The 15,370-nt window shown below is 43.0% G+C and overlaps 1 protein-coding gene across 4 annotated transcripts in view; it reads right to left on the reverse strand.

The window, feature by feature from the left end:
- LOC117435447 (CMP-N-acetylneuraminate-beta-galactosamide-alpha-2,3-sialyltransferase 1-like) overlaps nucleotides 1–15,370 on the reverse strand; it is a 71,992-nt gene that overhangs the window by 35,758 nt on the left and 20,864 nt on the right. For all 4 annotated transcript variants that reach the window (XM_059010143.1, XM_059010139.1, XM_034920934.2 and 1 more), the window contains one exon: nucleotides 2,371–3,171. In XM_059010143.1, coding sequence (XP_058866126.1) covers nucleotides 2,371–2,661 — 291 coding nt within the window. In that variant the 5' untranslated portion in view covers nucleotides 2,662–3,171. The remainder of the gene's footprint in view (nucleotides 1–2,370; nucleotides 3,172–15,370) is intronic.

The raw sequence follows: 15,370 nt of genomic DNA on the forward strand, positions 1-15,370 counted from the left end.
TCTAAAGAGTCACAAGAAGACCAGCACTCACTTCACATCTAAAGAGCTACAAGACCAACACTCACTTCACATCTAGAGTCACAAGAAGACCAGCACTCACTTCACATCTAGAGTCACAAGAAGACCAGCACTCACTTCACATCTAAAGAGTCACAAGAAGACCAGCACTCACTTCACATCTAAAGAGTCACAAGAAGACCAGCACTCACTTCACATCTAAAGAGCTACAAGACCAGCACTCACTTCACATCTAAAGAGCTACAAGACCAGCACTCACTTCACATCTAAAGAGCTACAAGACCAGCACTCACTTCACATCTAAAGAGTCACAAGAAGACCAGCACTCGCTTCACATCTAAAGAGCTACAAGACCAGCACTCACCTCACATCTAAAGAGTCACAAGAAGACCAGCACTCACTTCACATCTAAAGAGTCACAAGAAGACCAGCACTCACTTCACATCTAAAGAGCTACAAGACCAGCACTCACTTCACATCTAAAGAGCTACAAGACCAGCACTCACTTCACATCTAAAGAGGTACAAGACCAGCACTCACTTCACATCTAAAGAGTCACAAGAAGACCAGCACTCGCTTCACATCTAAAGAGCTACAAGACCAGCACTCACCTCACATCTAAAGAGTCACAAGAAGACTAGCACTCACTTCACATCTAAAGTCACAAGAAGACCAGCACTCACTTCACATCTAAAGAGCTACAAGACCAGCACTCGCTTCACATCTAAAGAGCTACAAGACCAGCACTCACTTCACATCTAAAGAGCTACAAGACCAGCACTCACTTCACATCTAAAGAGCTACAAGACCAGCACTCACTTCACATCTAAAGAGTTACAAGAGGACCAGCACTCACTTCACATCTAAAGAGCTACAAGACCAGTACTCACTTCACATCTAGAGTCACAAGAAGACCAGCACTCACTTCACATCTAGAGTCACAAGACCAGCACTCACTTCACATCTAAAGAGTCACAAGAAGACCAGCACTCACTTCACATCTAAAGAGTCACAAGAAGACCAGCACTCACTTCACATCTAAAGAGCTACAAGACCAGCACTCACTTCACATCTAAAGAGCTACAAGACCAGCACTCACTTCACATCTAAAGAGCTACAAGACCAGCACTCACTTCACATCTAAAGAGTCACAAGAAGACCAGCACTCGCTTCACATCTAAAGAGCTACAAGACCAGCACTCACCTCACATCTAAACAGTCACAAGAAGACCAGCACTCACTTCACATCTAAAGAGTCACAAGAAGACCAGCACTCACTTCACATCTAAAGAGCTACAAGACCAGCACTCACTTCACATCTAAAGAGCTACAAGACCAGCACTCACTTCACATCTAAAGAGTCACAAGAAGACCAGCACTCGCTTCACATCTAAAGAGCTACAAGACCAGCACTCACCTCACATCTAAAGAGTCACAAGAGGACTAGCACTCACTTCACATCTAAAGTCACAAGAAGACCAGCACTCACTTCACATCTAAAGAGCTACAAGACCAGCACTCACTTCACATCTAAAGAGCTACAAGACCAGCACTCACTTCACATCTAAAGAGCCACAAGACCAGCACTCACTTCACATCTAAAGAGCTACAAGACCAGCACTCACTTCACATCTAAAGAGTCACAAGAAGACCAGCACTCACTTCACATCTAAAGAGTCACAAGAAGACCAGCACTCACTTCACATCTTTTCAAAAAAGATTAATTTATTTATTAAAGCCCTTTGATAATGTATTGTGTAATAAAGTGGCCATGCGGTACTAAGGTTAAAAACGAGTGAATACGTTTCTTAAAGTTAAAATATATCCATTAAAATAAGGTTGATAATGAATTTAGTTATGAAAGTTATGAAACTGAACACAAGTTATGAAAACCTCTGTCCAAAATGCTTTGATAAAGATTGATTGATAACTTCAAAACACTGAATAAAAAAATAGTAAAAATACTCATGAGTAAGTAGACAAACATTTTGCCAGTTGTGTTCTTTACTGTATCTCTGGGGAGAAGCCAATCACAGTCCTCAATGGCCATATCCTTTTGTTTTCTTCCAACCAGCTTTATATGCAAGTCTGATTTGCTGGTTGAGGAACCTAGAACCTGATGTAACTATCTGTAGTTGTAACCAGTTCGATTATTTTAAGTAATATGTTATTGTAAATAATTAAGTTTCAAAAGACAGTTTCTATTACTGCATGCATTAAAATGTTAATGGGAAGTCTTCCTGATCATTCATAGGATATATAACTATATAAATTAAAGTTCAATCTGTCCTCTTTATATGGTATACTCTGTATGGCTTTTAATGAATTCAGAGGTAATTAAACATACAGTACCTGCCACCATATGTAGGTGTCTTCAGACAGCACAGTGTTTTCAGTCATCAAGGGCCTGATGGATTGATTGAAACGCTCATCAAACCAGGGAGAAGTATGAGCCTCAGAGACACAGTGCTCACAGGCACAGGGCTTGTTGGGCAGGGCGCTGTCTAACCAGCCATAAAGTATATTCCGATAGTACATGGAGGAGGACTCATGGTAGGAATACCTCAATACAATGGTGGTCAGGGTGAGAAAGAAGCATAACAGGGTCAGGACTCTCTGTTTCCTCTGCATCACCCAGAGCATTTTCTTTTTTACGTTATGCTTCCAAAGCTGTTGTCTCAAGGGTACAAAATAGGAGGTCCTATCTACAATTTATTTATTTCAAGCTTCTTAGCAGTATGTCAATAGTAGAAATGACAAAGGGAAATCAAAGCATTTTTATAATTTTCACCAGCTGGATGGAGGGGCAAATGACCGTCAATGAAATCACTAAAAAGTCAGAACTACAGTAATGCCTCTTTTGCAGGAGGAATGTGACTGAGGGAAGATCAAGAAAACATGCACCCACAATGTTCAGCATTCGGAGGATAGAGTGCCCGTGGAAATGGGTTTGAGCGTCTAAACACCAAACATGTAGCAAAGTGGAAGTAAGACCAACTATAAAAACTTAATCCAGATGCAGTTTTTAATTCTTGACTATGGATAAAATGCCCTCCTTTGCACACAAAGCTTGACTCAAAAGTTTCATTCAGTGGCCAAATGGAGTGTCAGCTTGATCGTGAAGACATGCCACAGTTGACCTCCGTCCATTACCTGAATGCAAGAAAAAGAAAAGATTCAGGACAATTGAACAAAATACAATCCCTAAATATGACTTTACACCACAGTCAAATGCCAAACGCAATCCGAAACGTCTTTTTTTGGGAGGCTAGGAGTGTATTGTAGAAGTTTGGCGAAGATGAAGAGTGTGTCAGCACAGAGCGGACCCAGCGAACCTTTAATGCTGCAGTAACAGCATTAAAGGAGATTTGCACGTATGGTTCTCTAAAATGTACGTATACATACAGGTATCTAGGGTTGGCTTGATTTTACTGTTCCAACAGACAGATGCTTAATAGGAAAAAGAACCCTTACTATTTAGACTTGGGTTAACTGAATAAACAGGTTAAACATTTTGAAGCTTATCTTTACTAACCCAGGAGCTGTCTCCAGGCTCCTCCTACTACAGGCTCCTCCTATGTTTACAATAATTATACAGTATTTAACCAAACCCCAAATCCACCTTGACATGACCGAACTAAACTAAAATGTACTGCTGTAATGAAAACAATCAAATCCTCCTTGACATGACCCCACTAAACTAAAATGTACTAACATCTTCTCTTTAGACTTAATATTTTATATACAGCTGTAGTTCCTTTTTCATCTATATTGCACTTCTAAATAAGTTACACAGAGTTGCTCAAATTCTATTTGCTGGCCCATTCAAATGTTCATTTAATTACTGAATGTAGGACGCCACAGAGACAATGGACTAGTTATTTATATCTTAGCAGACGCCCTTATCCAGGGCGACTTACAATTGTTACCCATTTATACAGTTGGGTTTTTTACTGGAGCAATCTAGGTAAAGTACCTCGTTCAAGGGTACAGCAGCCGTGTCCCCCACCTAGGATTGAACCCACAACCCTCCGATCAAGAGTTCAGAGTCCTAACGACTACTCCACAGTGCTGCCTAAGTTTAGCATGACATCATCAGCAGTGATTAATAAGTAGCACATTTTCCCACAGGTTGTTTGCAAACTAGCCCACAGTCTCTGTTGGTCTCTTTACTTTTCTGTAACAATCTTCTGGTTTTCTTTGTTTGTTTGTTTTTGGGGTTTTTGCATTTGCATTTCCACACACATTTAAATACACAGGTATTTTCACCACTGTACATTTTTCAGGAGCTCCCCAAACATGCCTGATTAATTACCTCCAAAACTTGAATTTTACAGCTTAAAGGGTACAGAAGGGTTTATTTTATTGTGTTACATGTTCTCATGTGTTGCTACAATTGTTTACGTAAGGTGTGTGTGTTGTTTTAATTTTTGTTTTGTTTTTTACATTTTGACAAACTTTTAAATTCCCTGCCTCAAGATGGCTTCCCATGTATCCACATGGACCTCTCAGAACTACATTTCCCATCATCCTCCTGCTAACTGGTAAATCCATCTCAGTTACATATGTGAGCAGGAGGATGATAGGAAATGTAGTTCTGAGAGGTCCATGCAGAACATGGGAAGCCATCTGGAGGCAGGGAATTTAAAAGTTTAAAAAAGTGGTCAAAATGTTAAAAAAAAATAATTAAAACAATACACACACCTTACGTAAACAGTTGTAGCAACACATGGGAACAAAGGAGGACACGGACAACATGCCCCACGTCGACCTGTTCCTATCCAATTTTAAATAACTTTAGCATAACAGAGGCAGAAGTGTTAAAGGGATTATGAGCTCTTAAAATAAACAAATCCCCTTGGCCGGATGAGATCCTCCCAATAGTACTCAAAGAAATGAAAGAAGTTATTTACAAACCGCTAAACAAGATCATGCAACACGTAACTACAGACCAATAAGCCTGACTTCTATTATATGTAAACTTATGGAAACTATAATAAGATCCAAAATGGAAAATTACCTATATGGTAACAGTATCCTGGGAGACAGTCAGCATGGTTTTAGGAAAGAAAGATTGTATCTTACTAAGGATGAGGATGCAACATCGACAATGGATAATTGCAAAGCATACGACATGGTTTATTTAGATTTCCAGAAAGCTTTTGACAAAGTCCTGCATAAAAGATTAATTCTCAAACTGAATGCAGTAGGGATTCAAGGAAATGCATGCACATGGATTAGGGAGTGGTTAACATGTAGAAAACAGAAAGTACTGATTAGAGGAGAAACCTCAAAATGGAGTGAGGTAACCAGTGGAGTACCACAGGGATCAGTATTAGGTCCTCTGCTATTCCTAATCTACATTAATGATTTAGATTCTGGTATAGTAAGCAAACTTGTTAAATTCGCAGACGACACAAAAATAGGAGGAGTGGCAAACACTGTTTCAGCAGCAAAGGTCATTCAAAATGATCTAGACAGCATTCAGAACTGGACAGACACATGGCAAATGACATTTAATCGAGAAAAGTGTAAGGTTCTACATGCAGACAGTAAAAATGTGCATTATAAACATTACATGTGAGATACTAAAATTGAAGAAGGAATCTATGAAAAAGACCTAGGAGTTTATGTTGACTCAGAAATGTCTTCATCTAGACAATGTGGGGAAGCTATAAAAAGGCCAACAAGATGCTCGTATATACAGTGAAAAGTGTTCAATTTAAATCAAGGGAAGTAATGTTAAAACTTTACAATGCATTAGTAAGACCTCACCTAGAATACTGTGTTCAGTTGTGGTCACCTCATTACAAAAAGGATATTGCTGCTCTAGAAAGAGTGCAAAGAAGAGCGACCAGAATTATCCTGGGTTTAAAAGGCATGTCGTATGCAGACAGGCTAAAAGAATTGAATCTATTCAGTCTTGAACAAAGAAGACTACGCGGTGATCTGATTCAAACATTCAAAATCCTAAAAGGTATAGACAATGTCGACCCAGGGGACTTTTTCAACCTGAAAAAAGAAACAAGGACCAGGGGTCACAAATGGAGATTAGATAAAGGGGCATTCAGAACAGAAAATAGGAGGCACTTTTTTACACAGAGAATTGTGATGGTATTGAACCAACTCCCCAGTAATGTTGTTGAAAGTGACACCCTGGGATCCTTCAAGAAGCTGCTTGATGAGATTCTGGGATCAATAAGCTACTAACAACCAAACAAGCAAGATGGGCTGAATGGCCTCCTCTCGTTTGTAAACTTTCTTATGTTCTTATGTTCTTAACGGACTGAATTGACCTACTGGGAATGGTCCATTTTACTGGAAGAATTTATGTTTTGCTAAACAAAGACTGAAAAGGGACACCGCTCTACAAGACGTCACACATTGTCAATACTGCATCAACTCTGTGAAACAAACTGAGTATTCCCATTTAAACTAAATACAAACTATACTTGGCGAGTTAAATACATGTTTCTGCAGAAAAGTTAAACTAAAGAATAGAAAGATTTACAGAAATTATACTCATTAAATAAATGCATATTTGCAGAATAGTTAATAGTGGTGTGATGTAAAAGGGCGTGTGTTATATTTGGTTTTCTTACAAAAACAAAAGCCTAGTTTTAATCTTCCATGAAACTGAAATTACAGCTAATAGCTAAAATAATTACAAGGTGATCTATGGACTTGAATAAAGGGTGGTGAATATAATTTTCCTTAAAGAACATGTGAATGTGTGTTAAAATATTTGTGTGCCTTGATTCTAGATAAGGATATATATTTGACAACTGATTGATTAATAATGAAGCACGGTTTCGTAATATCCTGTTCATTAGAATCCACCGGATTTATATTCATTTATCTCCTGACTCTTACTCAAACATTTATCCTGCTTGCATAATCCTAGTATTATATTTACTCATTTAAGATTACAGAGTAGACACATTATAGACAGTTCATGTATTCTAGCTTTCACATGTAATTGAGAGTTTGCATGACCATTATTCTTACTGAGATTAATGTGTTGATTTATAGTATTTTGAAATTAACCACCTTTCCTACTTTTGTAATAGATGTGTTCTGTGTTTTATTATGCAATTGTTTCTTCGTGATCTTGAGCTCATGTGGGAGAAATTTGTAACGAAGAGTGTTAACTGAATTAAACCACTGCACAAATTAATTATGTCATTGATAGTTCAAAGACATTTTACATTAGTTGTTTTCATACACATAGCACCATAATCCAATGCATGTTGAAGTTGAAAACATGCTCATTCTGATGCAACTATTTTCACTTAGACTGCTGACAGAAGATATACCTGAAAGTGAGGCAGATAGTGAGGAAATAGACACTGAAGCAGAAGAGAAGCCAGTGGGAATGAAGTGGGTGAAGTAGCACTGTTAACTCTATCAAGCTCATCTCTCCTGACACGACAGGGACAGGCAAAAGCAGATGCAAGGCAATACTGAGGTTACATTTTGATTTCCATTACATGACAGTAGGTGTTAAAACTTCATGCTGATATTGTCAAGATAAGCACCAACTAAGACATAGCTTATTTTACTGTAAACTAATGTGATCCATCTGCGTTTCCTTCCATCTGATGATGTAGATATCCTTCTGCCTGGTGTTGATGGCTGAAGTGTAATGCTGGCTCCAGGGATCAGCTTATTTTGCCACCCTGGCGCATCAGCACACACAACAGCTGCAATGCTGGCTCCAGGGATCAACCACAGTGCAGCCTCCCTAGCACATCAGCATGACAACCATCTGGACTGAGCTGAGTAGGGTACATCTCTGGGGTCTTCAAGTGGGCACCTTCCATCTTTGGTGTTTCGTTGACTAGCACACAACACCTTAAGAGTGCTTGACAGTGATTCTGGCATCCCAGCATCACCCTCCGTCCCCCACTCAACTCAGCCCAGCTTACTTACTCGTACATCAGCGTTGCTTTCTTTCTATTGTGCTTGAGGTCCCCAACCAGAATCTTTTCATCTCAACCAGAGCCAGTTGCTGCTCCTTTCTGCTGCTTCAGATAAGTTCTTCACAATGCGTCGCAACTCTTGACCACTGAATCTGATGTCTCTGAGAAACCTGGTTGTGGAGTGTGCCACAAATCCTCGACAACCCACCTCCACTGGGTAAATCTGGACTCTCCATCCTCATTGTTCTGCTTTAGCAGCCAGTTGAGCGTACCGAAGTTTCTTCCTTTCATACGCCTCATCTACAGCATCCTCCTATGGCAATCTCAGGTGGGAAAATAAGCCGTTGTCCAACATCTGCCAGCATTTTCTAGTCTCTAGCAGCTTCCAGTTGTCCTAGACGAGTTTTGGTTTTAATACCTTCTCTTGGTGGTTCCTCCCTGGGATGGAGGAATGTTTATTCATGTGTCATATATTGCTGGAATTGGTGGTAACCTGTTGGTCATGCTGCGCTTGTCTTCCAATGCTAAGGCCAAACATTGCAGCACCTGGTCATGACACCAAGTAAACTGTCCTTGGCTAAGACCCACCTTTCATCCTGTCACAATGTGTCTTAATGTAGCTTGCGATGAACACAAAGGACACCACAGATCCTCTCCTACCCATAGATTAAGGCTCTGTGGTGATGGGAGAACATCATATGTTATCCTGATGAGGAAACTGACAAGAGACGGGATAAAAGAAAGAAGAGCATGTCTTCAAGTTGGTTTTGTCCTGTAGTCCGGTCTGTTAATTACAGAACATTAGGGATGTGTAACTTTCCCTAGCGCTACAGAAACGTTCATCAAGAGCTGTATTCATTTGAAAACTGGGATGGTAAAGTGTGTTAAAAAAGCAGTGAAGCACAAAGCTTTCTCATACATTCGCAAGGTCATTTTTACAAAGACATGATTCTTTTATCTTGCTTACACGATACCATGTTTTTAGCAGTGCTTTATTTTTCTTTTTTCCTCTAATTTTACTAATATGTGTTTGTTTTTTTAACAGACTGTTTTTAATTGTTTTCTAATTTTACAAACTGGCTTTTTATCTTAGTTTTTCTAATTTTACAATTAAATTATTCTTTCCCCAATATGCATTACATTTAATACTCTTAATTGTTCTATTTCTACAAACTAGCTTTTTTGTCTTTGCTTTTACAATTAAAACCTAATGTTTAATTTCTGTATTACACTGTTTTTGGTTTAAGGGTTTAATTGCTCATTTTGTGTGCCACCGAACTGAGGAATCAGAACAAGTCACGGCACGTGGAACACCCAATGCGCAGGGCATTTATGCAGAGGATGCTATTTGGATATTGTTTCATGACACACTGATGAAGGTATTTCTTTTTTTTTTTTAATGTAGTCATTGCCAATTAGTTTTTTTATTATTTTCTCCCCAATTTGAAATGCCCAATTATTTTTAGGCTCAGCTCACCGCTACCACCCCTGCGCTGACTCAGGAGGGGCGAAGATGAACACACGCTGTCCTCCGAAGCGTGTGCCATCAGCCGCCCGCTTCTTTACACTTTAGACTCACTGTGCATCCGCCTCAGAGCTACAGCGTCGGAGCTTACAGGCAAGCCCACCGGCGCCCGGCCAGACTACAGGGGTCGCTGGTGCGTGGTGAGCCGAGGACACCCTGGCCGACCTAACCCTCCCTCCCCCCGGACAACGCTCCCTCCCCCCTGGGAGCTCCCGTCCACGGTCGGCTGTGGAATAGCCTGGACTCGAACCGGCGACGTCCAGGCTACAGAGCGCATCCTGCACTCTAGCGGGTGCTTTTACTGGATGCGCCACTCGGGAGCCATGATGAAGGTATTTCTCATTGACTTGGTTTCTTTGAAGTTTTATCCTAGGCTCCGGTGCAGTGTGGGCAGGTACAGCACAGGAGTCTGACGTAATCAACATCACAGTGAAATCTCTTTCTCCACGCTCCCTGCCCCCTGTGTGGCCTGGACCTGACATGCTCATTGAAGTTCCAGCCAGTGTCAGGTACAGAGATGGGATTGTGATGTAGACTAATGCTGCACTGGATCTGGGCTGTGACCGTGGCATTTGATTTCAATCTTTCAACATGAGATGCATTCCGAACCACATCACAGAGGTTAAAGACAAGTGGTCTCTACCCAGGGAACCAATTCACTGCACAGCCCTGATGCCCTTTGCTGAAAACTATTTTCAAAATAACTGTATGCGTCTGCCAGTTCTTATGAAAGCACTCCTATAAAAGCTGCCAAAAACCACCATACCATTTTTTTGTACACTTAATCCCCTAAAATACTTAAGACATTTAAGCTAAACTATTCAGTTTTGCAAAATAACACATTGTGCATTGCTCCTGGCTTCATCCTAAAAGTCATTTGTCTCTGAGTAAACAAGGTCACAATGTCTCACAAACACACCGCAATATTCCCTTTGTCTCTGAGTAAACAAGGTCACAATGTCTCTCACAAACACACCACAATATTCCCTTTGTCTCTGAGTAAACAAGGTCACAATGTCTCTCACAAACACACTGCAATATTCCCTTTGTCTCTGAGTAAACAAGGTCACAATGTCTCTCACAAACACACAATATTCCCTTTGTCTCTGAGTAAACAAGGTCACAATGTCTCTCACAAACACACTGCAATATTCCCTTTGTCTCTGAGTAAACAAGGTCACAATGTCTCACAAACACACCACAATATTCCCTTTGTCTCTGAGTAAACAAGGTCACAATGTCTCTCAGAAACACACCACAATATTCCCTTTGTCTCTGAGTAAACAAGGTCACAATGTCTCTCACAAACACACCGCAATATTCCCAGGGTTTTGTTTTCTGCAGAAGCTCACCACAGTTTAAAGGTTTCTTAGGTCATACATGGTAATGAGTACTTTGTACAGTAATTTCACTACGGTTATATTATTTAACTTCACAAGGTAACCTGTTCAAGGATATATTGTTTGCAATGTGTCTGTTAGCACACAGTACCAAGTCTGTTGATCTCTGTGCACTTGACAGCTTCCTAACTGATCAGAATGTGGTTTTTATTTGATTCGAAGGACAGTGTCAGGATTATATCTGCAGCAGTCTGAGGTAATATCAGCTGTCTGTTGAAATCCCACCATCCTTGTCCAAAGCATGGTAAATCAAGCTTTAGTAAAGAGTAAGAAGCTTAAAAAGGATGATTGTTTTCTGTCCCATTGCCATTTTATGATGTTTGTAATCATTCGGCCCAGTGTTGTGTGATTCAATTGCAAATAAACCTGCACATACATTTGACGTGCAGCATCTGACATATATCATTTTTCCACAAGGACAATTAGCCAGTGTTGCCACTATTTGTTTTTTCCCTTGGTTTGATGCTCCATTCCTCAATGTGCTTGTGTGTACAACATGGTTATTTCAGTAATGCCAATGATCAGTCTATATACAACGTGTTATGAAGACAGCTACTTGACCACTGTTCACTGTACTGGCTAGGTGGCCACCTTCTCTATTTGAAACATATATATATATATATATATATATATATATATATATATATATATATATATATATATATATATATATATATATAGAGGAGGGAAAGGAGGAGAAAAAAATGTAGTCCAGGAGGGGTTAAAGGACTACATCCCCCAGAATGTCACGGGAGGGTACAAAACCGTCACTCACCGGAGGATCTCCCTCTTTTTCCTTCTCAAGATGGCAAGGTAAGATGTCTGTGTCTAGAACTGAGCGTGTTGATAGGAAGAGCACTCGAGTCGATTCGGGTCGGTTGTAGTTCCAAGCATTCGTGCTGAAAGCTGGCTTGCCGCTTTCCTGGAATCAACGACTCTTGAAAAAGACCGAGTCTTTCATCTTTCTGTCTATCAACGGCCCCCCTTGGTGGGCCGCTCTCTTTTTACTGTCTGTCGTATGTGAGCGGCTGTCTGTGCAGCCATCCGCGAGTGAGTTGTCTTTTCTTAAAGAGAGTTACACAAGTATCCTCCTCGGGGCCAGGCCTGGCCATATCCCCGCTGTCGAGTGACCCAGCCGTGCTCCCTTCCTCGGGGCTAGGTGCTGCCGTATCCCCCGTCCGAGCGGAGTCGCCGGCCGAACCTGACCGCTGTGGTGAGTCGGTTCATGTGCGTTCAGTGTACTCTCTCTCTCTCTCTCTCTCTCTCTCTCTCTCCCTCTCTCTCTCTCTCTCTCTCTCTCTCTCTCCCTCTCTCTCTCTCTCTCTCTCTCTCTCTCTCTCTCTCGCTCTCTCTCTCTCTCTCTCTCTCTCTCTCTCGCTCTCTCTCTCTCCCTCTCTCTCTCTCTCTCTCTCTCTCTCTCTCTCTCCTCTCCTCTCTCTCTCTCTCTCTCTCTCTCTCTCTCTCTCTCTCTCGCTCTCTCTCTCTCCCTCTCTCTCTCTCTCTCTCTCTCTCCTCTCTCTCTCTCTCTCTCTCTCTCTCTCCTCTCTCTCTCTCTCTCTCTCTCTCTCTCTCTCTCTCTCTCTTTCCTTCCTTCTTATAAACTGTAATTTTTGCTTGACAAAAACTTCACCCACCGCGGCTTCGGCCTCTGTCCCCCCCTGGTACACGCTTCGCGCTGACCAGGTGTGTGTGTTGACCACGCAGTCTGGGTACGCACTTTGCGTAGCATCCTCTCCGGTGCTGCGGTACTGCGGCGCACGCATAGCCTGATTTCTCTTGGCACAGGCTGCGTATTATCCGACGCCAGCGTAGCACCATAACGCACATGGTACTTGGTTCCCAGTACGCAGTGTACGCAGAACGATATTCACAGTGCACATAACGCGCAGGTGCTCGTTGCTCCTTCCAAAAAGTTACCACATAGCGCAGGGCACGCAGTTTACACTCCCGCTGCGCGAGGCATCTAGAACGTTCGAGGCAAGCAGTGCTGTGCACGTTGCGCTCGTTCTAAAGTGCAGTTACGCACAGTGCGCACGTACGCAGTTCACGCAGTGTACGGTACCCATTGTGCAAGGCGTTTGGAACGCTCGAGGCAAGCAGTGCGGTGCACGTTGCGCTCGTTGCATAAGTACTGCTCTACTAGCGCATAGCTCGTGGTGCTGCACTTGTGCCCACGGTACCCGGCGCAGGGTAAGCGGTGTTAATAGACTTAGCTGTAGCACTAGCGAAATTTACACTGTGTTAGTACCTGTGGGTCAAACGCAGTGAAAGCAGTCCTTAGTGCTATGCACAAGCCAGACGTCCTGTCTCAGGACTCTCTGCCTAGCATCTCGAATGCAGTACACAGTGCGCTTGGGACGCACGGGTTATTGCGTAAGCACTGCTCAACCTGGCACATAGCTCACGGTGCTGCACAGTATCTGTGAAAACAGGATACTCGGTGCGCACGGGGCTCAGCATACCTTGCTGTAACGTTAGTGAGTGGACACACTACGTTAACACTTACCAGTGTTCAACGCAGTGCGAGCAGTGCCTCAGTGCTAATGCACAGAGTCAGCACCATATCGGGGTCCTTCCCTTTACGGGCTGCGACGCATCATATCCACAGGACGTATGGTGCTCGGTAGGCAGGTGCTTAGTACATCAGGGCGCATAGCGCCTCGGGTGCTCGATGCACGAGGTGCCTCGTTGCCTTCTGCCTGTAGAAGGTGCTTCACTCCGCGGTAAGCTACGCGTTGCACCGGTCGTGTGATTGCACGTAGTCCAGGCTAGACACTCCTGTCCAGTTACTACGCTGTGTTTACTTTTTTTCTGCTTAACAGCCTACATCGCTTTGCGATTGCAGTCTGCCGAAAGCCTTACAGCGATCGCTGTTTTCTGCTTTCCTCTGCTATTAAGTCGCCCTGGATAAGGGCGTCTGCTAAGGAATAAAATAATAATAATGTTGCAGTTTAAAAGAAAGAGACACATGTTCCTCCACCGGGCCCCGGCTCTGCCGTGCCCCGCTGTGGAATTGACTCTGCTGGACTGCCTCAGCCCACCCTCTCGGTGCGCTTGAAATATTCAGTTCACCAAGTTGCCGTGGTGTCTGCTTATTACCCTCACAGCTTGCTGTTGTGTGCATGTATGTGTGGTTTTATTTCACTGCGTTTTTAAAAATAATAAAAAAACGATACAAGCGTGATTCCTCCATCGGGACCCAGCTATGCTGAGCCCCGCAGTCGAGATGCTTACACCGGCTTGTTTCAGCTCGCCTACTCGGTGGGCTGGTAAAAACAAAACAAAATCAGTTACCCACATTGCCGTGGTAACTATTATTTTTACCCGCACAGCTTGCATGGAGGGTGTGTATTTTCGTTTCTTTACTGCCTTGCAGTTTAGAAATAAAAAATAATACAGCGTTATTTCCACCGGGACCCAGCGCTGCTGGCCCCGCTTTTGAGCGGCTTCTGCTGGCTTGTCTCAGCCCGCCTACTCGGTGCGCTGTTTAAAAGCAGTCACACGCGCTGCCGTGGTGACCGCTATTTTACTCTCACAACCTTTCTGTTGTGTGTGTGTTATGTGTTTTTTCTTTACTGCCTTGCAGTTTAGAAAAATAAATAAATAAATAAATAAATAAATAAAATGTAGTATGATATCAACTGGCAGCTCTGCTGCGCCCCGCTGTTGAGTTACATACGCAGGCTTGCTTCAGCCCGCATACTCGGTGGGCTGGAAAAACAAAACAAAATCAGTTACCGCGTTGCCGTGGTGACTGATATTTTCACCCACACAGCTTCTGTGGTGTGTGTGCGCATTTGTTTCTTACTGCCCGGCAGTTAGAAATAAATAATAGGCTGATTCTCCCACGGGAACCCAGCTTTGCTGTGTCCCGCGGTTGAGTTGAATCTGCCGGCTTGTTTCAGCCCGCCTACTCGGCACGCTTGGTCACCCGCCTGGCATGGTGAATGTGTTTCTCCCATAGCCTAATGGCTGGGTATAAGCCTGTTTGTTCCTATTACTGCCTTTGCAGTTAAAAAGAAATAACAGGTTGCAGCTCCTTCAGCTTGTGCTCCACCCTGGCATACGCTATGTGCTGCCACGTTATTATTATTATCCACGTTGTGTGACTGCACGCGGTCCAGAGCCAGGTTATCGCCGCTCTGCACCATGGTGCAGCACCGTGCGCTCCCCTGTACTGCTCTCCTGGTTGCCTACCGCAGCCACTCAAGTCTGGGTATCCACCCCAGTGTATGTTATGCGTTACCCCAGGTTGTGTTGACTTCACGCGGTTAAGGCTGGGCGCCCCCAGTCAGCGCCCTCGGTGTTTAGATGCTCCATGCCTCAGTGCTTAGCACCACAGCATGTGAATAACACCTGCACTCGGTGCCCCGATGCTTCGGTGCACCAGTACTGTATTCTACCTCACTCAGTGTCCACGGTGCGTCTGCACCCTTGGTGCCTGAGTGCTTCAGTACACAACTGAGCTGTACGCGGCGCTGGGCCTGGCCAGGCAATAGGCTCAA

The sequence above is a fragment of the Acipenser ruthenus genome, chromosome 3, assembly GCF_902713425.1.
Source record: "Acipenser ruthenus chromosome 3, fAciRut3.2 maternal haplotype, whole genome shotgun sequence".
Lineage (NCBI taxonomy): Eukaryota > Metazoa > Chordata > Actinopteri > Acipenseriformes > Acipenseridae > Acipenser > Acipenser ruthenus.